Source organism: Hypanus sabinus, chromosome 17 (genome assembly GCF_030144855.1).
Source record: "Hypanus sabinus isolate sHypSab1 chromosome 17, sHypSab1.hap1, whole genome shotgun sequence".
NCBI lineage: Eukaryota > Metazoa > Chordata > Chondrichthyes > Myliobatiformes > Dasyatidae > Hypanus > Hypanus sabinus.
The window spans coordinates 57,795,533-57,817,773 of NC_082722.1; the positions used below are offsets into that span (position 1 = coordinate 57,795,533).

The window sequence follows — 22,241 nt, forward strand, 5'->3', positions numbered from 1 at the left end:
CCAGATACCTTTGTCATGTTCAAATTCTGGAATCAGGAATATTTACCTCACTATGAGCCATATCATATGACATAGGCCATCATGGTCTCATGACCATGATTGTTCTTGGCAAATTTTTCTACAGAAATAGTTTGCCGTTGTCTTCTCCTGGGCAGTGTCTTTACAAGCAGGTGACCCCAGCCATTATCAATACTCTTCAGAGATTGCCTGGTGTCAGTGGTCACATAATCAGGCCTTGTGATATGCACCAGTTGCTCAGACTTGACATCTACCTCCTGCTCCCATGGCTTCACGTGACCTTGATCAGGGAGATAAGTAGGTGCTACACCTTGCCCAAAGATGACCTGTAGGCTACCTATTTTGCTAAAGACAACTCCACCCCAACACCCAAGTATTTATCTAACTGTGATAAGTATGAGGTAAAGTACACCTGGTTAGTCATGTCTTTAAGCCAAGTGTCTTTAAAATGTCTTTAAGTCCAGCTTCTCCTACTGCCTTTGTGTCGCCTGAAACATTGGAACATAGAAAACCTACGGCATAATACATGCCCTTTGGCCCATAAAACGGTACCGAACCCTAGAAATTACCTAGGGTTATCCATAGCCCTCTATCTTTCTAAACTCCATGTACCTATGCAAGAGTCTCTTAAAAGACTCTACTGTATCCGCCTCCACCAACGTCGCCAGCAGGCCATTCCACGCACTCACCACTCTCTGCGTAAAAAAAAAACTTACCCCGACATCTCCTCTGCACCTACTTCTAAGCATGTTAAAACTGTGCCCTCTCGTGCTAGCCATTTCAGCCCTAGGAAAAAGCCTCTGACTATCCACACGATCAATGCCTGTCATCATCTGATACACCTCTATCAGGTCACATCTCATCCTCCGTCAATCCAAGGAGAAAAGGCCAAGTTCACTTAACCTATTCTCATAAGGCATGCTGCCCAATCCAGGCAACATCCTTGTAAATCTCTGCATCCTTTCTATGGCTTCCACATCCTTCCTGTAGTGAGGTGACCAGAACTGAGTGCAGTACTCCAAGTGGCATCTGGTCACTGTCCTGTATGGATGTAACATTACCTCTCAGCTATTAAACTCAATCCAACGGTTGATGAAGGCCAATGCACTGTATGCCTTCTTAACCACAGAGTCAAACTGCAAAGCAGCTTTGAGTGTCCTAAGGACTCGGAACCCCTACATTGCCAAGAGTCTTACCATTAACACCATATTCTGCCATCATATTTGACCTACCAAAATTAACCACCTTACACTTATCCGGGCTAAGCTCCATCTGCCACTTCTCAGCGCAGTTTTGCAACCTGTCAATGTCCCGCTGTAACCTCTGACAGCCCACCACAATATCCACAACTCCCATCCCTCCACTTCCTCATCCAGGTCATTTATTAAAAGCACGAAGAGTAGGGTTCCCAGAACAGATCTCTGAGGCACACCGCTGGTCACCGACCTCCATGCAGAATATGACCTGTCTACAACCATTCTTTTGCTTCTGTGGGCAAGCCAGTTCTGGATCCACAAAGCAATGTCCCCTTGGATCCCATGCTTCCTTACTTTCTCAATAAGCCTTGCATGGGGTACCTTGTCAAATGCCTTGCTGAAATCCAAATACACTACATCTACTGCTCTACCTTCATCAATGAGTTTAGTCACATCCTCAAAAAATTCAATCAGGCTCGTAAGGCACGATCTGACCTTGACAAAGCCATGTTGACTATTCCTAATCATATTATGCCTCTCCAAATGTTCATAAATCCTGCCTCTCAGGATCTTCTCCATCAACTTACCAACCACTGAAGTAAGACTCACTTGTCTATAATTTCCTGGGCTATTTCTACTCCCTTTCTTGAATAAAGGAACAACATCCGCAACCCTCCCATTCTCTGGAACCTCTCCCATCCCCATTCATGATGCAAAGATCGTCACCAGAGGCTCAGCAATCTCTTCCCTCGCCTTCTACAGTAGCCTGGGATACCTTTCGTCTGGTCCTGGTGATTTATCCAACTTGATGCTTTCCAAAAGCTCCAACATATCCTCTTCCTTAATATCTACATGCTCAAGCTTTTCAGTCCACTGTAATTCATCCCTACAATTGTCAAGATCCTTTTCTGTAGTGAGTACTGAAGCAAAGTATTCATTAAGTACCTCTGCTATGTCCTCTAGTTCCATACACACTTTTCCACTGTCACACTGGATTGGTCCTATTCTCTCACGTTTTATCCTCTTGCTCTTCACATACTTGTAGAATGCCTTGGGGTTTTGGGCTTATGTGCTTATCCATAAGTTTTACCCTTCAAGTTATTGTTATAATAACTCTGTGGGAAATTTTATGCGGATCATGTAACACAATACCCAAAGCCCACAATGAAAAGGAGAAGCAATGGCTAGAGGAGAGATGCAATTATAGAAGCTCTTCCTAGTACTGCAGTTCTGTATGTTGTCAAACATTTTAAATGCTATATTTATAAAGGGAGTTCAGTTTTTTTTTGACAACAATCAGCTGAATCATTGTGTTGTTGAATGAGCTGTTGCGATCTCTGAGTTTGAATGGAATTTAGGAGTTCACACCCTGTATGAATCTCTTCATACTCGAGCAGAACTCACAATGTGGAACTACTATTAATCCAGTCCCTTTTAACAGAGATATGAAAAGGTTACTTGGCCAACAATTTGTTTGCTTACTTGCAGACACATAAATAATGTTAAATGTGCTGTAACAGAAATTCTGTCTCTTCTCTCTGCCAAGATATAAATAGATTTTTCCATCATTTTACCATGAAAATGATGACCTATGTTTCCTCAGTTTGTTCCTCAGAACATTTTGCCAAATTGTGTGGATGTTCCAATGTCATTTTGATGATCTTTACTTCAAGTTTTCATTTTTTTAAAGTTTTCTGATCTTGTCTTTCAGAAAAAGATTTACAAATATAAAAAGGTACTTAGTAACCCAAGTCGTTGGGAGGTCGTGTTGAAAGAGATTCGGACTCTGGTGGACATGGCACTTTTCTCACCTCTTCAGGACGATTCCATTCACCAAGCACCACTGGAGATAGTGTCTAAACTCCTCTCTGAGGTATGCATCCATTAAAGGTCAATATAAATGGCTTAGAGAATGGTGAATAATTTTATATGCAATTCCAGTTCAAGAAGGTGATTACTTGTGTCTGTTTTAAGAGACGAAAAAGACTTTGACATGAATTGGAGAGGTGATTTTTCAATGGAGGAGGGAAAGCTTGCAAATGTTTAAAATCAGAAGTAGAAACAGAAAATGTCAGAAACAGGCAGCAGCTGTGGAAAGTAAAACAGTTAATGCTTTAAGTCCTTTGGCTGATTTAAAGTATGGTACCATAGTACAACGCTTTACAGCACTGGCAACTTGGATGCATTTCCTGCTGCTATCTGTAAGTAATTTCCATGTTCTCCTCTTAACCATATAGGTTTCCTCCAGGTGCTACGAGTTTCCTCCCACTGTCCAAAGATACACCAGTTGATAGGTTAATTGGTCATTGTAAATTAACCTGTGATTAGGTTACAGTTAAATTGGGGGTTGCTGGGCAGCACAGCTCCAAGGGCTGGAAGGGCCCACTCTCCCTGTCTCTCAATAAAAAATTAAGTAAAGATACATTGGTTTTCAGATTCAGAGAACATGGGGGCAAGGAATAGCTCTGATAGGATGAGACAAAATGAGTTAATGCTGTGTCCGAAGGAGTAGTTGGAATGAGATTGTATTTCTTTCTCTGTGGAATGTATGAACACAGCAAAACTTGGGATATGCTGGACAGGCCAGACTCTACAAATAGGAAAAGAAAAACCGAGCTCAATGATTACAGGCAGAAATGCACAGAGAAAGAAAGAGCGAGTTACCCATAGTTTGATGTATTGATAGTAGGTCCTGAAGGCTGCAGTGTGTTCAGAGCATGAAGTGTTGTTCCTTAAGCTTGCACTTGGCGTAATTGTAACAGCACGGGAGCCCCAGACAGATAGTGGGTGTTGGTTAGAGAATTGAAGTGGAATTGTTATCTTCATTGTGACACTAAAGGTAAAATCTTGCTTGCAGTTTACAGAGCCCTGCAGTGCTGAAATAGAGTGATTGGCTTAGTGAATCTAGGCTTTCAGGCACCCCTTTCGAGTATCAGAGACATTACACTAATCCTGTCTTACTTTCATTAACTCCACGCTGACTGCCTCAGTCTGCCACACTCTGCGCCAGTTTTCACATGGTTCAACTAACCTCCCTCATAAATTTGGGTTGTGGGAGAGGACCAGGAGTAAACCCATAGACCTACAGGAGACTGTGCAGGCTCCGCACAAATGTGGTGGAGATCTGCATCGAGCCCAGGTTGCTGGAGTTGTGAGCCAGCGTCTCTACAAACAGCAACGCTGTGCCCTTGCCCTTTTGCTGGGTCTCTGTCGCATTTTGATTGCCTCCAGTTTTCTTGAACTGTCCTGGGAGATTGGTGGTGGTGATGATGCAGGATAGTGATGGGAACATCTGTGGGGCGGGGAGAATGGTGCAGTGTAAATGGGGGACAGGTGCGTGTTGGTGAGCGCAGGGTCTGTATGTTCTTAGTGAAGAGCCAGCAAGTTTTGTTCACACCCTTCAGTTATTTCTTGCACCATTGCATACTAAGCGTTCATTTACTCCTTCCTGTCCCTCCAACGTCCCCCAGTAGAACATAGTGTTCGGCCCCAACTCTGAAGCTATTCCTCTTAGATGCCATCAAAGATTTAAAATATCCCTTTTGATCTGCAGGGAATGGAGGATGTAATGAATACTTTCTGAGTACGTGCCACGTTGGCAAGGCAGAGGCTGCTATCTTTGGCTATGTATATTGAGAAAGGAAACATCAGAGCTCCCAAGTCCTTCTGAAACCATGCAGCGAAAACCCAGGAGAAATTGTATTTATAAAGTCAAACGAATAGATCAAGCATTTTCTGATTCAACTTGCATAACTTTGAAGCACAAGTATATGCATTTACTCTATTATCTAGTTTCCAGAGACTGCCATACAACTGCTCCACCTTTAAGAAAGTAAACAAGTGCCGCTGGTAATTACAGAGAGGTCTCCATGCTAATCGCCACAAGGAATTTCATTGCCAAGTTCATTCTCGATTCCTCCCTCCCCGTGGCCACAGAGCTGCTTTCTCAACCACAATAAGGATCTGATTCATCGAGGGGCACAGCAGACATGACCTTCACCCATAACACCAGCAAAAAAAAGTACAGGGAACAGAAGCTTGGACCTTACTAATGTAATTGACAGAGTTATGCCCACCAGGTTAATATTAATTATCAATTTTTGTACCGCTCTTTACATGGAGGCGCAGAGCAGGATGCAGGAAACAGAGATCAACTGGATGGCACTTGGCCAGTATGGACTGGTTGGGCCGAACGGCCCATATCTCTGCTGTATTACTCTGTGTTCTATGACTCTTATAAGATAATGACATTGAAAAATATCTAATATATTGTTTGTTTAGTTCAAATACTATATTTATGTTCATTCTTCTTCTTCCTCCCCAACACTGCAGTGTATTAACACCTGCAGTTCGTCTGAAGCTCTTTTTCCTGTGATGTTCTACATTTTGCCTACTTTAGGGGAAGGGGACTGGGTTGTCAATTAATGGAATGTATGTATTCTTAGTGCAAACACTTCATTTTTAACTTAGCATCCCATGGATCAAACTGCTGACAGGTTGACAGATATTTCCCACATTTTGTTGTGCTCAGGCATTGTCTATACCTAATCTTCTCTTTCCATCTTTAATCTTACCCTTTTATGTGGCAGGTACAACTGCAGAATAACAACTCTTGACTTCATGTTTAGATTTATTAGCCAGAGAGTTGTATCCTGGTTGTCTAAGTTCTTTGCTGTGTTAACATCATCGTGCTTCTGCTATGAATGGGAAGGAAGAAACTTAGAGGAGTCTGTGCATTTTAAATTTGTGTTATTCTTTGTCCTCTCAGTAAAGAACAATGGTTTCCCTCTCCACTTCCCCCACTCCACACCTCCCACTACTCTTCACTCCCCTCCCCTACACTCCACTCCCCCTGCCCTCCACTCTCCCCACTCATTGCCACTCTCCCCACTCATCTCCACTCCCCCTTCTCTCCATGCCCCTCCCTTTCTCTTCACTCCCACTCTCTCTTTCCCTCCCCTCAATTGTCTTAGTATTGATTGTCACTTTTGTATCTCTATATAGAACCTTAAGCTAACAACACAGGAACATGAAAACATCATTGTGGTAAGTCTATATTTATGACCGTGGTTCAGTGTAATGTGTCAATAATGTAGGCCCTGCAGTCACCTTTGAAATAGCTGCATTTAAGGCAAAACTTTCAAACAATTTCACTCCAGAAGACTGCCCACCTAATAAAAGCACTAATGTGATATTGAGACACGCAAGAAAATGCACCCACCACTCATTTCTCAGTGCTCCCAAGTGTCTTGTTATTTGAATGAAATCAAAATAATTAAAGTTCCTGATTAAATGCCATGACCTCCAAAGCAACTGAAGATAACCTGAGAGTCCTCTCTGAATGGTATGTGAAATCTAACATGTATATCTCATCATTTCATTACATCGGATGATCTGTGGAAATGCTAAATTTCCATTTAATCTTAACTAGTTGTCCTCATTCAGAGGATGGTTTTTCTCTCTCAGCATTAGCCAGTGCACAGACACAATTATTTCGGGTATCTGCTGCATCTACTTAGACTTTTCTGCCAATGAAGGCTTACACATGTAAGCTTAGCCCAGAACTGGCAGTCAGTAACCAGCCGTGTCCATTACTGACTCCCAGGTAGAGGCCCAACAGACATGGAGGTATCTGGCAAAGCAGAGTTTGGAGTGAAGAGCCAGCTGGATCTAAGGTCCTTCCATCTTTGATGGTGGTGTCCAGAACAAGCCTGGCTGACAGAACATCTGGAAACGTCTTTGACAATTGATGAAATCTGATCTTCTGGCTTGGCAACAACTGTCAAAGCTGTGAAGCACTCTGATTGTTCCTGACATTTAAACCGATCAAGAACTTTCTTTAACAATTGCAAACCATTAAGAACTTGTATTGAATTTTGGCAGTGAGAGAAAGCAATCTTTTTATGGGAATAACGTGGGCTTGGAACCTCAGCTTGTGATCCAATACAATGCCAAGAGTCTACTGTAGTCAGAGATTGTCCAGGGAGAGATGAAACTGATGTTGCAGGTGCACAGTTTGCAATAGGGCCCCAAGACAATTACTTTGTTTTCCTTAGTGCATTATGGTGTTAAATGGTGTCTAATCTGGGTTTGTCTCAGACGAGGGAGCCCATGGGAGAGTCAGAAAATTTACAGTCTCAAATATATTTTGCAAGTTGTGCAGTCTGATGCCGAATGCTCATTTGTATAACATCAGGCACAGAATACTGCAGCAGTGACAAAGCTACTTGTGAGGTTTTTACAGAATGGCTGCTGCTTTCACCTAAAATAAATAACAAAGTGATAACTGTAACTGTGTCTGAAATTATCTGGGCTTTTTGACATGGCATATTATTATATAATTAAATGTTAATTGTTATAGTACAGGATAGAAGACAATGTCCCAGTATAACTGCAATAGGAACAACTGAAATGGACGCTTGCCCTCTTCATCAACATCTTCTTGTGTAAATACTCTGTGGCCACTTTATTAGATCCAGCTGCTCATTAATACCAATGTCTAATCAACCAATCATATGGCAGCAACTCAGTGTATAAAAGCATGGTCAGAAGATTAATTTGTTTGGACCAAACATCAGAATGGGGAAGAAATGTGATCTAAGTGACTTTGACCATGGAATGATTGGTGGTGCCGGGCCGGGTGCTTTAAGTATCAGAAACTGCTGATGATCTAGGATTTTTTTTTACAGTTTGTAGAGAATGGTGTGAAAAAAAATCCAATGAGTGGCAGCTCTGCAGGCAAAAATGCTTTGTTAATGAGAGTGGTTGGAGGAGAATGGCCAGGCTAGTTCACTCTGACAGGAATGCAAGAAAAACTCATATAGCCATGTGTTACATCACTGGTGTGCAGAAGAGCATCTCTGAATGTACAACAAATCAAATATTGAAATGGATGGGCTACAGCAGCAAAAGACCATACTAGATTCTACCCCTGTACCAAATAATGTGGCCGCTGAGTGTCACATTGGTGACATAGATGTGTTTATATTTGATCCTGATGAAAATTGGTGGGACAGCAGGGAGGCAGCCTCTGTAAAATTGTGTAAGGTCCTCATTCTCACCATTTTTAGCTGCTTCAGTGCATTTTTCCCTTATAAGCTAAACAGTAGGTAAGTTTGTTAATGATTAGTTCCTTTAGTAATGGTGCAGATAGTGAAAAATACCTTGTTCAAGTTCAGGGTTTAGATTTGGGTTTTTAAGTGGCAAGTAACATTCACACTGAAAAAGTATCAAGCAGTGACATATCTGAGCAAAGGGAGTTTGAATACTCCACTGTTAACATCCTGCTTGGGAGGAAAGGGGATGCTGTCAGCATTACCCATAAACTGAACCAGATAATTAATCAAAATCAGGTTTAATATAACCGAGATGTGTTGTGAAATTTGTTAACTTTGCAGTACAATGCTATATATAGCAAAAACAGAAAATAAAAAGTAATGGGGTTCAATGTCCATTCAGAAATTGGATGGCAAAGGGAAAGAAGCTGTTCCTGAATCATTGAGTGTGTGCCCTCATGCTTCTGTATCCCTTTCCTGATGGTAGCAATAAGAACAAGGCATGACCTGGGTGATGGGAGACCTTAATGATGGATGTTACCTTTTTGAGACTTCGCTCTTTGAAGATGTCCTGGATACTATGGGGGATAGTGCCCATGAAGGAGAAGACTAAGTTTACAACTTTTTGAAGTGTACTATGATCCTGTGCAGTAGGAAGCCCCCATACCAAATGGTGATGTAGCCAGTTAAAATGCTCTCCATGGTACATCTGTAGAAATGTTTTAGTTTTTGGAGACATACCAAATTTTCTCAAAACTGCTAATGAAATATAACTGCTGTCATGACTTCTCTGCAGCTGTAAAAACAGATCAGAGCAAAGGAAAGGATATGTTAAAAGTGAATGCAATCCACTTGTAAAAATAGTGCAGTTCAACAATACTTAGTAAGCCCAGAAACTTTCAAATTCGTATATCGTTTGTTCAAGTTTAATTGTCATGCAACCATACATGGATATAGCCAAGTGAAGCAACATGTGTTCCTCTGGGGGCAAGGGGCAAAACACAATACCAGCAGTCATTCATAGGATAAGGCACACATGTTACATGTAAGATAGTAATAAATATTGTCATATTAAAAATATATATAGTATTGCCCAAGTCCCTGAGCAACATATCCTGTTAAATGACGGAACATGGGTATTGTTGGCAAGAACAGGCAGTTCTCAGCTGCCAGCCGACAAACATGCACACACTCAATCCAGTTTCCACTGAGTGAACACTAGGGATGCTGCACCACACCACTTCCAGTGTCTCCCCTCCTCCCCTCCTGGACTGCTGCAACAGGCAAGCCCACAGCATGAGGCCTAGTTCACGCTACAGCCAAGGCCACACAGCTCCCCCACTGAGATGATGATGATGAGGGTGTTCTCCTGTGCCTACTGTGCATGTCAATGCTGACCTGTCAAAAATTGAGAGGCCTAGATGGACTGGACGTGGAGAGAATGTTTCCTATAGTGGGGGTGTCTAGGACCTGAGGGCACAGCCTCAACATACAACGATGAGGAGCTTCTTTAGCCAGAGGATGATGAACCTGAGGAATTCATTGTCACAGATAGCTGTGGAGGCCAAGTTATTAAATATATTTAACGTGGAGGTTGATTAGTAAGGGCATCAAAGGTTATGGGGGAAATGGCAGAAGAATGGGGTTGAGAGGGATAATGAATCAGTCATGATGGAATGGAGAAGCAGACTCACTGGCCGAATTCTGTTTCTATGTCTTATGATCTCCTTTACTGGTGGGGTTGCAGAAATGGAAGATGCTATAGAAAAATCCTGGGCAAGTCACTGCAGTGCATTTTGCAGATGACACACACTTAAGCCTTTGTGCATTATTCCTCCACATCACTCTCAATCCTCATTTCGTAAAGCATCGTCATTTCTTCATTGTCACTGGATCAACATTCAGGGACTTTGGAAAGACCTTCATCACAAAAAATAGGATTCAGGAAGCACAGGCTTCAAATATCAGTTAGGGATGTGCACCAAGTGTTAGTCTTTCTGGTGATATTGTGCATGACTCACAGAAAAACAATCTCAGCAGTCCCAGAATGCTTCAGAAACTGATGGTGATCAACCAGGTTGTCCACTTTGCTCACACCCACTGGTGCAGTGGTGAATGTGGGCTACAATTCACTTGGTGGTGAGCAGAAGAAGATGGAAAGAAAATGTTGGCGAGTAATTACTGTTTGTGCACTCCTGTGGAGTGATTTGGATTCAAATTGTTTCTGACCAACCACTGTAACCTGTGTTATAAGAAGAAAGCACGCATCAGAGATTTCCAGCAGATCCAATCAATATAAACTTAAATGCGTTGCTTTAGGAGGAAGTTGGTTTGTGAATTTCATTCAACGAGAAGTTAAGTCTAAGTTTTTAAGCTAGTATTATAGTTGTATATACAGAAGGATAAATTGATATGCCAAAAACGGGAAGATTGAATAGTTTGGAATATCTCTTTTCTCTCCTCAGGCAATAGCGCCTTTGCTGGAAAACAACCATCCTCCTCCGGATCTCTGCGAGTTTTTCTGTAAGGTATTGATAATTCTTTTTCTATGTTTGTGTCTGTCAGGAGGGAAAAAGGCGACCAATTTGGACAGTTATTGTGCACTGAAGTTTAATTCAAATATGCATTCATTATTTGAGGTAAACATCACTTCATAGCAAGTTTAGCTAAAAACTAACACAAATGGTTTGAAAACAAAAGATTACTTTATAAATCTAAAGGCCAGGGCCCATCTCTGCCTCACTAACCATAAGAGTTATGAGGGACTCTCTTGAAGATACAGGCTGTGAATTTAGATCCTGTTTTGCTATGAGAACCTGGATTGGTCTGAGAATAGAGGTTAGGGGAAATTTAATGACCCTAACTCTTGAAACTTTTGAATGAGGAAATAAAGCAGAAGTCACTTACTTGGCAGAATTGCTGAGATCTAAGGAATTCTGAAATCAGCAGAGAGAATATTGGGATTTTTTTAAACCACCAGATTGCCAATTTCTGGAATTCAAAGTACAGATGACCCTCAAATGATGGAGGGAGGTGGGGCGCATTCCTTTAAAAGAGTATGTGCTGTGATTTTGTGTTACATGAAGCCACGTTACCTGTGCATGGGTCCAGAAACTAGAATTGAAAACATTTTTTAAATTTACACTTTTTTCACAAATTCTAAAGGAGCAAATTTCATTCAAAGGTTCATTTATTATCAAAGTATACACTCTGAAATTCTATGGGTAGCCATGAAACCAAAAATAAAGAAAGGCAGCACGATCTTCAACCCCCCAAATACCCCCTACCCGCACAAAGGAAAAAAAACAAAAACTGAACAGGCAAGTCAACCTCCAAATCCCTCTTCCCACAAAGCAAACAAAAACGGAACAGGCACATCAACTTCCAAAATTCAACTTCCTCCTTGCACAATTTGTGCCTCAAATTGTTGCAATGCTATTTGTGAATACTGTAAGTGAATTTCTGTTACCCAAATTGGAAACGGGATTGCAAGAGACGTTCATAAGAGAAATTGATATACTGGAGAACTGGAAACATTTATGATGGAAGAAGACCAATTAATGAGCAAGTGCCCTCGTTTTGGTGATGTATGATCCAATGCATGGGGTCCATGTGGAATATGTGTTAAAAGTATTTTCTTCTGCAGCACTGCAGAGAGCGGCCTCGATCGATGGTTGTCATAGAAGTATTCACACCTGTGGTTCAGCGAATCCTAAAACACAACATGGTATGTTTACATTTGCAAAATATATTTCCGATGTTGGCATTTTTCAATAGTCAAATTGAGAGATCTTGGAATTTTTTTTCTCCCTTCTTTGGTATATATTCCTTACCATGAACTATTAAGTGTAATCAAAATTACACAAAATGTTGTATAACTTGGTAACTGTTCACTTGCAGATAAACTGTTTTTAGTAACGTAGATGCACTTGCATGTCCTTGGGTAACTCCACACACAGTTCACACTGAATCCTGGTCAGTGTTAAGGGGCCAATCACAATGAACTTACATTCATGGTCAAGCTGAGGCACCCTATGAGTCCTCAGATTACTCCATACACACCTAAAATAGCTCACTCTGTCTATTTGTCTGGACTTTACACTCCCTTTCTGAGGTGATATGGGGACCAGATCAAGTCACCTTCACCATCGACTTCTAGGTTCAGGATTATTCCAGTCTGTATGTGCTTGTGTATGCTGCATCTCAATGCTTGCTGTTCCAATAGATCCTTGATATATTCCAAACAACCAGTCCAGCCCATCTACTCTCCCTTCATCCTAGGCTGTTTACAGAGTAGGAATAGACATCTGACTGCATTACACACAATTCCAAAGTGCAGGTGTTTGAAGTTAGCACTCGGATCCTAAGAGAAACCTCCTGGATTGTAAACCTGGAGGTTCTCTGTAACACATTGCTCTTGTGGTTATGTGTTCCAAAAGCATCTTGACATCTCTGTTAGTAAACATGTCAGCCGTCCCCTTGCCCTCAGGGATCGCTGGGAGAGCAATGGCAAAGTGAAAAGCTGAGAGATGCTGCTTGCACCTTTAACGGCTTGAGATCACAGCTGTGTGTCTAAAGTTCTGTCATCAATGAGAAATTCAATCAGTTTTGCCCATGTTTTCTCAACCAGCCTCAACAAACTTGGTGAACTTTTGAGAGGCTAGAGGCTCACATTGCAATATTTTGACAGCCAAACGAATTTCACAGCTGTGTTTCTAGGCCCAGGTTTCAATCTGGCCAGGTGAAATCAGAAGGTTTATTTTACTCAAGCAAAATGCAATCCTACACGTAAACAAGAGAGATGTACAATCGTTGTCAGATACAGTACAAAACACTGCCAAAGAATGGAAGTCTTATGACCGTTCTACATATATAGATTTAATGATTGAACTTTTATGGTTTAAACTATGAGACTTGTGATTAAATCTTGCTCATCACAATTAACAAGGGTCACAATGTATGCTAATTAGTAGAGTATATAAACTCCATATACTGTATAACCATCGAAATATTCTGCTTCCCAGTTTCTTCTGTTGTTATTGGCAACATTGCAATGCATTTGGTTCAGAGTTTGTCGAGAACCAGAATAAAATATACCCTGGTGGAATTTTAGTTTCATTTTCTTTGGCATTGAAATGGAAAGAATATTTATAAATTGGATGAGATTGATTGCCTCTTTCCTGTATAATTGAATGTAGCCTGACCACAGTTATGTTAACTGTGCAGAGGACATCTTAGACTGCGACTTCTATCAGAAGTTGTTCTGTAGAAATCAGTTTGAGTTATCTTTTGCGTGTTACTTTCCAAGAGAAATTAGGGAGTAATACTACGAGAAATGATGATGGCAGAGACAAGAATCAGTGTAAATTTTTAAATTTTGAAATGACCTCTCTAAGAAGGAAACCATTAATAATTAGACTCTCAGCAGTGTTACGGAATGGTGCCAGAAGAATGAGTGTTTCTTAGAGAATGGGCTTAAAGTCTATCTTTGACATAGTATAGTGATTCTTTTAATAGTTATCCAGCCCATGCTATGCTTGATATGGAAGTATTTGAAACCAGCACTGAACGTAAAACAGGGAAATATTGCTTTCCCATGCTTGATGAGTTTATCTAAGCAGCTGTTAATTTGGTTTCAATATTATTTGGGAAGATTTAATTGTATTTCTCATGTAATAGAGAACTAGCAGTTCCTACTTACCACCTAAAGTATAAGTGTATGAGAAAGCAGATCTAATTAAGACAGTATCATACGCAAAATGGTAGCATCTATGGAAAAGAGTTCGGTCGGCATTTCGGCCGAGACCCTTTAGCAAGACTGTATCATGCTGATTTTGTTCCATTCTACCAACTGGTACAATTATGATTTAAGAACATTAATAAAAAAGTAAGATTTGTGTAATGTTTGTACTCTATACAATTAGAAAATTAATTTGGTAGTTGTGTTACAATAACAATTGATGCAGTTCAATTCTTGCCCCTTTTAGGTGAGCAGCTACAGGTTTTGTATTGAATAAATCCCAGTTTTCTCAGGTCCTTGTATCCTCAATATCTTCTTTGCAAGGAAGAGAGGGCAAAATCCATAGAAAAACATAATGATCATTCATTTGATGTCTCCATTCCTGGCATGTGTTCATGATGCAAATGACTGGCTGTGTGTTGCTACCAAAATTTGACTGCATTAATTAGCTAGTGTAAACAGCTTGTAAAGTCTTAAACTTTGTGCAATGTAAAATGAAATGTGATTGGCTGTATGGTGATTCTTTTTCTCTATGCTTTAACCTTTACTCTCCACAAATTTTGTCAGACTAATGTCCCTGATAGATTGTGAAAATAATCTGGTTCATCACAGTGGTTCTGAACGCATGTGACTCCCTTATTTCAGGCTGGTTTTCACTTCCTCCCCAAAAGGTATTTCCTTTTCGCTTTACCAATAAGCAATAGCTTGTCTTGTGACTAACTGTAGCAGCAAGACCAGATCCAGTGAGGATATATATATTGTCAAGATAAGTTTCTCTTAAGTAGATCCAAAACTAATTTTACAATTACCAATTTGAACAGTTTCCCTGTATTGTCTTCTGTCTGTTGTGTTAATCCAGGTTTTATATAAGTAGTACCAGACATTTAGGACACAGTTGGACATTGATAAGAGTGCTTGTAAAATAGTACAACCAAGGTGAAATCTTGCAGTAGCAGCCAATAAAAATGACAGTTGTTCTACCCTTAATTTTTCATCATTAGAATGTGGAATACTTCACAATCTACGTTCCAAAGTGATCACAGATATATATTGTAGATGTGCTGTTTACCTGGAGTAGTCTTCTTTGCCATGGATTGCAAAGTCTTGGAAAGGGCAAGGCCCTCAGATTAAGTAAAGTGCCAGCATGCATCATTTTTTAAATTCATGTGAAAAGTGGAAACAAGCACAATCCCAGGTATGGGAAAAAATATTTTTGATTCCATCACTTCTGCTTAAAATGAGCATTATTTTATATCTATGATTAGGAAGGCATACGCTGTATTGGCCTTCATCAATCGTGGAATTGAGTTTAGGAGCGGAGAGGTAATGTTGCAGCTCTATAGGACCCTGGTCAGACCCCACTTGGAGTACTGTGCTCAGTTCTGATTGACTCAGTACAGGAAGGATGTGGAAACCATAGAAAGGGTGCAGAGGAGATTTACAAGGATGTTGCCTAGATTGGGTAGCATGCCTTATGAGAATATGTTGAGTGAACTCAGCCTTTTCTCCATGGAGTGACAGAGGATGAGAGGTCACCTGATAGAGGTGTATAAGATGATGAGAGGCATTGATCATGTGGATAGTAAGGGACTTTTTCCCAGGGCTGAAGTGGTTGCCACAGGTTTAAGGTGCTGGGGAGTGGGTACAGAGGAGATGTCAGGGGTAAGTTTTTTAATCAGAGTGGTGAGTGCGTGGAATGTGCTGCCGACAACGGTGGTAGAGATGGATATGAGAGGTTTTCTAAGAGGCTTTTGGATAGGTACATGGAGCTTAGAAAAATAGAGGGCTGTGGGTAAGCCTAGTAATTTCTAAGGTAGGGACATGTTCGGCACAACTTTGAGGGCCGAAGGGCCTGTATTGTGCTGCAGGTTTTCTATGTTTCTATTATAACATGAGGGGAATCTCTTAGCATACAATACAGAAAGAAAAACTTTTGATAGGCTCCTGAACAGGTTTTTGAAAAGATCTCCTATCCAGCCGGTGAAATGGCATGACTGATGTTAACACCCATATACAGGCACATTATATTTCAGTAAGACTCAGCTTGCATCTATGAATACTTATTTGTTACAGTGACAATTAATTGTATGTGCTACAAAACAAAACAAACGTAGAAAATCGGAAATTTAGTCAAAAAATGATGGAGAAGTTCAGGCAGCGTCTCTGAAGTGAAACTGGGTTTAGGTATTAGGATAATAATCTTACATGATTTTTGTCACATTTTCTGTTTTTATTGCTAAACATAGGCACAAAGCTACATTTTAAACTCTAATTACCATGAGTCTGTATTTTTAGCAAATACCGCACATGGTTTTGAAGTACCCATTTGTCACTTTAAGTATACTGTAGCTAATTTTTATGGAAAGGGTTTTGACTTGAAATGTACCAGAATTTGAAATTTCTCACCTGCATATCCCAAAGAATGTTATCTGTGATCTGCTTGTCCAGAGTTTTGAAATGCTGCGTGCATCTCAGGGTAGGAGCCAGTTACAAGCCAATAAGCCAGTTACAAGCCAATATGGACAATAGGCAAGTTGCATTTGCTTGGGATGAGAATTGTAATGGAATTCACAAAAGTTGCTTGCATTTTACAAATATGCTGCTGTGAGGATTGCTAAAGAGTTTGTAATAACCAGTGTCAAGTAGCAAAAATGGAGGCAAGAAGCAGTGTCTGTTGCCTACTAAGTTTTTGATTATTTCTCTGGATCTAGTCATAATTAATCAGCTTATTCCACTCTGCTGATATACTTGAGAAGATGGTGATAGAACATTACAGCACAGTACTGGGACTCCAGCCCTTGACGCTGTGCCAACTTTTTATCCTACTTGTAGGATCAATCTAACCCTTCCCTCCTACACAGCCCTTCATTTTTCTATCATCCTAAATAAATGTTGCTTAAATGTCCCTAATGTATCTGCCCCAACCACACACCCACAACACTCTAAGCAAAAAGGTTTACCTCTGACACCCCCCCCCCCCCCCATACTTACCTCCAGTCACCTTAAAGTTGTGCCCTCTCATATTAGCCATTAGGGAAAAGTCTCTTATCTTGTACACCTCTCATCCTCCTTTGTTCCAAAGAGTAAAGCTCAAGATGATGATACTTGAAATTCTGAAGGGCATAAGTCTGAAGGGCTTACAAATTCTAGGCCATTTCAAGTCAAGTTTATTCTCATTTTACTATATACATGCATATAACATATATAACCATTTAACGGATGTAGAAATGAGACAATGTTACTTCGAACCAGGGTGTAAAGCATAGTAGTACACATAACACATGATAACTTATGAAGGAAGGATAAAATCTACAGATGAATCACACATAAATAACAAAGTAAAATGCATAAATATTAAATATTGTGAGGTTCGGAACAGGTCAAGCAGTGACACTTTGAAGCGAAACAGAGCTCAGAACAAAAATGCCTGACCATTAATGCTCAGTAGGCTTCCTTCTCGATGGAAGATGACTCAGTAGGTGGCACAGTAACCCAGGCTGCTGGCTGGTAAAGGGCAGATGGAGCAGCATGATACGTTAATAAGCTGACTGGTGCTGCTTTTCCTCTTCAATGAACCCTGTCCTTCAGAACGGCAGAGCTCATGCCTGGACTGAGGTGGGAAGAAAGGAAGACACAGATAGTATCCCTGTGACTGGTGTGTTAACCCTCTGGTGCAATATTTGCTGTCAACTGCTTCCTGATCCAATGCCTTTTGAGCCAGTGTGTGGTCATTGCTACTGAATCCATTGTGCCTGTGTGGTTCACAGTTCAAATTGTCCAAAACGAACCATGATGTTGTGCTGTCCTGTAATCTGTAACATCTCTGCCTTCAAGCACTTCTCACAGTTTTTCCTTTAGAATTGCAAAGTCTCCACCCCAAACCATTCCCGCAGGGAAACTTCCTCTCTTTAACAACAACCGTGTGATGAGGAAAATACCACTGAATACACCTTGTGCTTTGTAAATATGGCTGGGAAAATTGTCGGCTGGTGACTGCATTTGCTGCCAAGTTCTCCCAATTTCTAGTCAAAGATCAGAATCAGAATTATCCTCATGGACAAATGTCGTGAATTTTTGGTGTTTCACGGCAGCAGTAAAATGTAATGCATAAAATAAATTACTCTAAGTTACAATAAAAATATATTTGAAAAATCAATGAATATTGCAAAACAGAGCAAAATAGTGAAGGTAGTGTTCATGGGTTCATAAACTATTTAGAAATCTGACGGCAGAGGAGAAGTAGTGTTCCTGAAACATTGAATGAAACCACGTCAAGCTGAAACTAACTGCTTCTCTCTCTAACAAGGTTGTCTGCATTGCTGAGTATTCCCAAATTTTGCTACTTAATTCTGATCTAGTGCAGCAAAGCTTCCAAGCTCTGGCTTTTGTCTTAAGTAGCCTGCGTGGTTAAACCCATTGCCAACAGGGAATTGAAGTTGAAGGCCTAGTGAAACTGAAGATTACAACTGTTGGGAAGAACTTGCTGCTGGCAGAGATCCCACTGAAGGAAAGGTTTAACCCTGAAATATGAACACACAAACTGGTAATTTGCCAATATTCAAAGCTCCAAATACTGATTACAGCGGTTGAATAGAGTAGTTTCTATTTGCACTAAGTAGGTCCAGGTCAGTAATGATGTGAACCTGTGGTAATCCCAAGGTACTACTGAAATCATCCAACGCTATGGTGTTGATCCCAGCTTGAGAAGAGTTTCAGCTTTCCCTTTGTTTTAACTCCAGGCATATCAGGACTAAAGTTTCCCAATCAAAGCCAATTTTATTTGGCATCCAGGTTCATGAGAGACAGAAGAGTGAGATTGAGACTGATTTTCTGTTTCAAGGCTCTAAACATGTTTAATGCACAAACTGCTATCAAGATGAGTTGTCATTATTTAAAACAGATTTTGAATCCTATTGTGGGTCCTGATACCCTAAGCTGTTCATAAAATGACTAAGCCAATACAGCTTAAATACAAACTTGCATGAGGTCTCATTGGATGAAATCCAGTTGTCAAAATGCCAAAGGGTCCAGCTATCAATAATATTTCAATTGTGATGATCTGCACAAGTCACTAAGCTGTCTAATTCACTATGACATCTTCCATACTTGGTTTGGCTTTAACCTGCAGTTGAAGGAAAATTGTTGGCAAATCCGGGGCGACTTCTGTATCAATTTTGTTAATGTTGTCAAAGCTTAAGAGATCTGTTTCTCTAAGTCAAGGCTGAGTGAACTCACAACATTTTCATCTCATTTATCAATTGTGAAGCATAAACCATAACCATTCAAATACACAAATATTAATCATAATGAACTTAGTTTATTAATGGACATCATTTTAATGATTGTTGAAGGCTGAATCTTTAATGCAATTACTGCTCAAACTAGCAGGCTGCCCTTGGTCATTGGGAATGATGGACAATCATATTAATTTGGAATAATGAATTGATGTGTCATGGGATGGCTGGTTAAGTGTTATAATTACTATTTTATTTTCTTACTTAAGTCCATCACCCCTGCTGGGGCATAGGCCACTGGCAGCAGTTCACTGGTGCCTTCTGTCCAGGACCAGTCTTTCAAGTTGTCCCCAGGTATAGCCTATCTTTGAAGATCCTTCCTCTCCCAAGGATCAGGTCTCTGGAGCTTCTGTTGGCTTTTCTGTAGCTCTGGGCAAGGTTTAGGACTGTCCATGGTGGAGATACAATCACTATTTTACCTGTGAGTATTCTGCTCATGAATATTGAAAAAAATACACAGCTGATGGGGGGGATACCTCTGAAGTGGCTGAACTATGACAATCTGCACGAAGTCTGCTTGACCAGGTTAAGCTTGGTGCTGGAAGCTAAGCTTACCTCACCCCCATTTGTGTTTCACCCAGTAGTGGGCTTTTTTTATGAAGGGAGATTAATGTGAAGGACCCATGTTCAATTCTGCCATGGTCTGTGTAAGAAGTTCATACATTCTCTCCATGACTGCATGGGTTTCCTTCCACATTTCAAAGGTGTATAGGTCATAGGTTAATTGGTCACATGGGTATAAGTGGCACAGGCCCGTAAGGCCAGAAGGGCCTGTTACATCTCTAAATAAAAACATAAAATAGATTGTGTTTCAGGAGTCTGGGATGTTAGCTGGAAAGTAAAACTCTAGATTATAGTTACGCCACCTGTGATTTAACTAATCCGTGATGTTGCTCTTCCACTTCAAACTGGGGCTCTCCAGATCTTTCCATGGCGAATGTTAAAAGATAGTAGAGGCTGAATGTAGGATAAGCTTGTCTGAATCCAGAGCCTAGCTGAGTCCCTAGCTTATCTGGGCTTTATTTTTTGTCTGTTATGCTACTATAGTCTGTTACAACTTAGTTTGCCAGATCATGTCAAGGCCTTTAACACAATTCCCAGGATGGACTCCTTCAAGATTTTGCTGAGGGTTAGTCACCCACAAATGATTTCTGAGAACAAATAAAGACAACTATTCAGTGTGAGAATAAAATATCATCTGATACAAGTATGAAGAAGGTTTGATCCCAAGTACCTGTTTGCTCCGGAAGCTTCACAGTTCTTCTCAGTTTTTTAAAACAATCAATCTGACTACCAAGTAAATTGAAGGTGGGCGGTAACTTCTACACCATCAGTGATTTTAGAGCAAAGGACACAACTCCCAATTCACTACTTGAGGTTTGTCCTTCCCATGTCATACCACTTAATGAATTGCAGATGTGCTAAGTAATTACTCTGATTCATACACTCTGTACTCAAGCCTGGTAGTACATGTTTTCAAGCTTTTGTATCTTGTGCCTGAGGGAAGAGAGAGTGCCCAGAGTGGGAGGGTTCTTTGACTTTGTTGGCTTTATTCAAGAGGCAGTAAGAACTGTAAATATTCCATGGAGTAGAGATCAGTTTTCATGATTGACCAGGCTATGTCTACAACTCGGCAATTTCTTGTGATCTTTGGTGGAACAGTTGCTGTTCCAACCTGTGGTCTATGGGGATAGGATGTGTTTATGGTGCATTTATTAAAATGGAGACTTGCTTAATTTCCTCAGCCTTCTGAGGAAGTCCAGGTGCTGATGTGCCTTTTTTTTTTGGCCATGGTGTCAATATTGTTGGACCAGGTCAAGTTGTGAATTTGGCACGTAGGAACTTGAAGCTGTCAACCATCTCAGCACCATAAATGAATGTAGGGGCATATGTTCCACCTGCAATGATGAGTCAGTGACCAACTCATGTACCTCACAAGCAGCTAATTCTGAACACAACACTGTTTGTCAACAGACTTTGCCCTCAGAAAAACGTTTGTAATGACTTGGCACTAATGATTTACCAACATTGAGATCCTCAGGAGAACTTGCCTATCTGGACAAACTTCACTGGCTTAGGATATCTGGATCAGGTACCTCAAGATCATGGCTGAATGCTCTAATTCATTGTTGACTTAAGATCTACCCTTGTTACAAGGGCAGGGGGAAAAATTGGATTTAGTGGCAAGGACTGAAGAAATTCCTTTCAATGCTGGGAGAACCTCGCCCACAACCACTCACTGTGAAGACAAGGCTGATTAAGTCACTGCAAAGAGACATTGGCAACTTTAGGGTGAGACCTGGACTTGAGTCAGGAAGCAATAAATGGGCCAACTTTCAATTGGCAAGCAGATCAAGACATGTGATATGCATTTGGTTTCTTTTTTGTATCTCCCTTTAACTGTCAAGATGGTGGTAACCTGCTAGAGTCACATAGGTTAGAGTGAGTAAGATTGCAGAATTCCCTCCCGTAGGTACATTGGAAAACCGGGTGAGTTTTGCAGACGATTGAGTGGTTTCATGATCATCGTGACTAATGACAAGCTTTTATTACCAATTACTTAATTAGCAGAGTTTAAATTACCCAGCTGTTGAGGGACCTGAACTTCTATTTCCAGATCGTTAATCCAGGCCTCTGAAATACTTGTCCAGTAACATAACACATTGCTATCATTCCCTTATTAAGAGGTTATTTTCTCAGCTGTCTTTTTTTGGTTTTGTAGATGTATCCTTTGCGTTGTAGTGTGTATCTTGTTGCTCAATTCAGATCATTAAAGTTCTTACCTACTAACTGTAAACAGCATACTGACTTGATGCATAGCCAAATGCTTGCACCTAATCGCATTGACCACAAAATGTTGGTGGAGGAAAAATATACAGAAAGTAATATGGGAAAGAGCTGTGAAGATCACAGATCTTTTGTCTCATTGCTTCCTTGG

At 40.6% G+C, this 22,241-nt stretch overlaps 1 protein-coding gene across 2 annotated transcripts in view; it reads left to right on the top strand.

The window, feature by feature from the left end:
- Positions 1–22,241, top strand: part of cmip (c-Maf inducing protein) — a 226,905-nt gene that overhangs the window by 151,134 nt on the left and 53,530 nt on the right. For both annotated transcript variants that reach the window (XM_059993143.1, XM_059993144.1), the window contains exons 4-7: positions 2,926–3,087; positions 6,219–6,260; positions 10,735–10,797; positions 11,916–11,996. In XM_059993143.1, the coding sequence (XP_059849126.1) occupies positions 2,926–3,087; positions 6,219–6,260; positions 10,735–10,797; positions 11,916–11,996 (348 nt within the window). The remainder of the gene's footprint in view (positions 1–2,925; positions 3,088–6,218; positions 6,261–10,734; positions 10,798–11,915; positions 11,997–22,241) is intronic.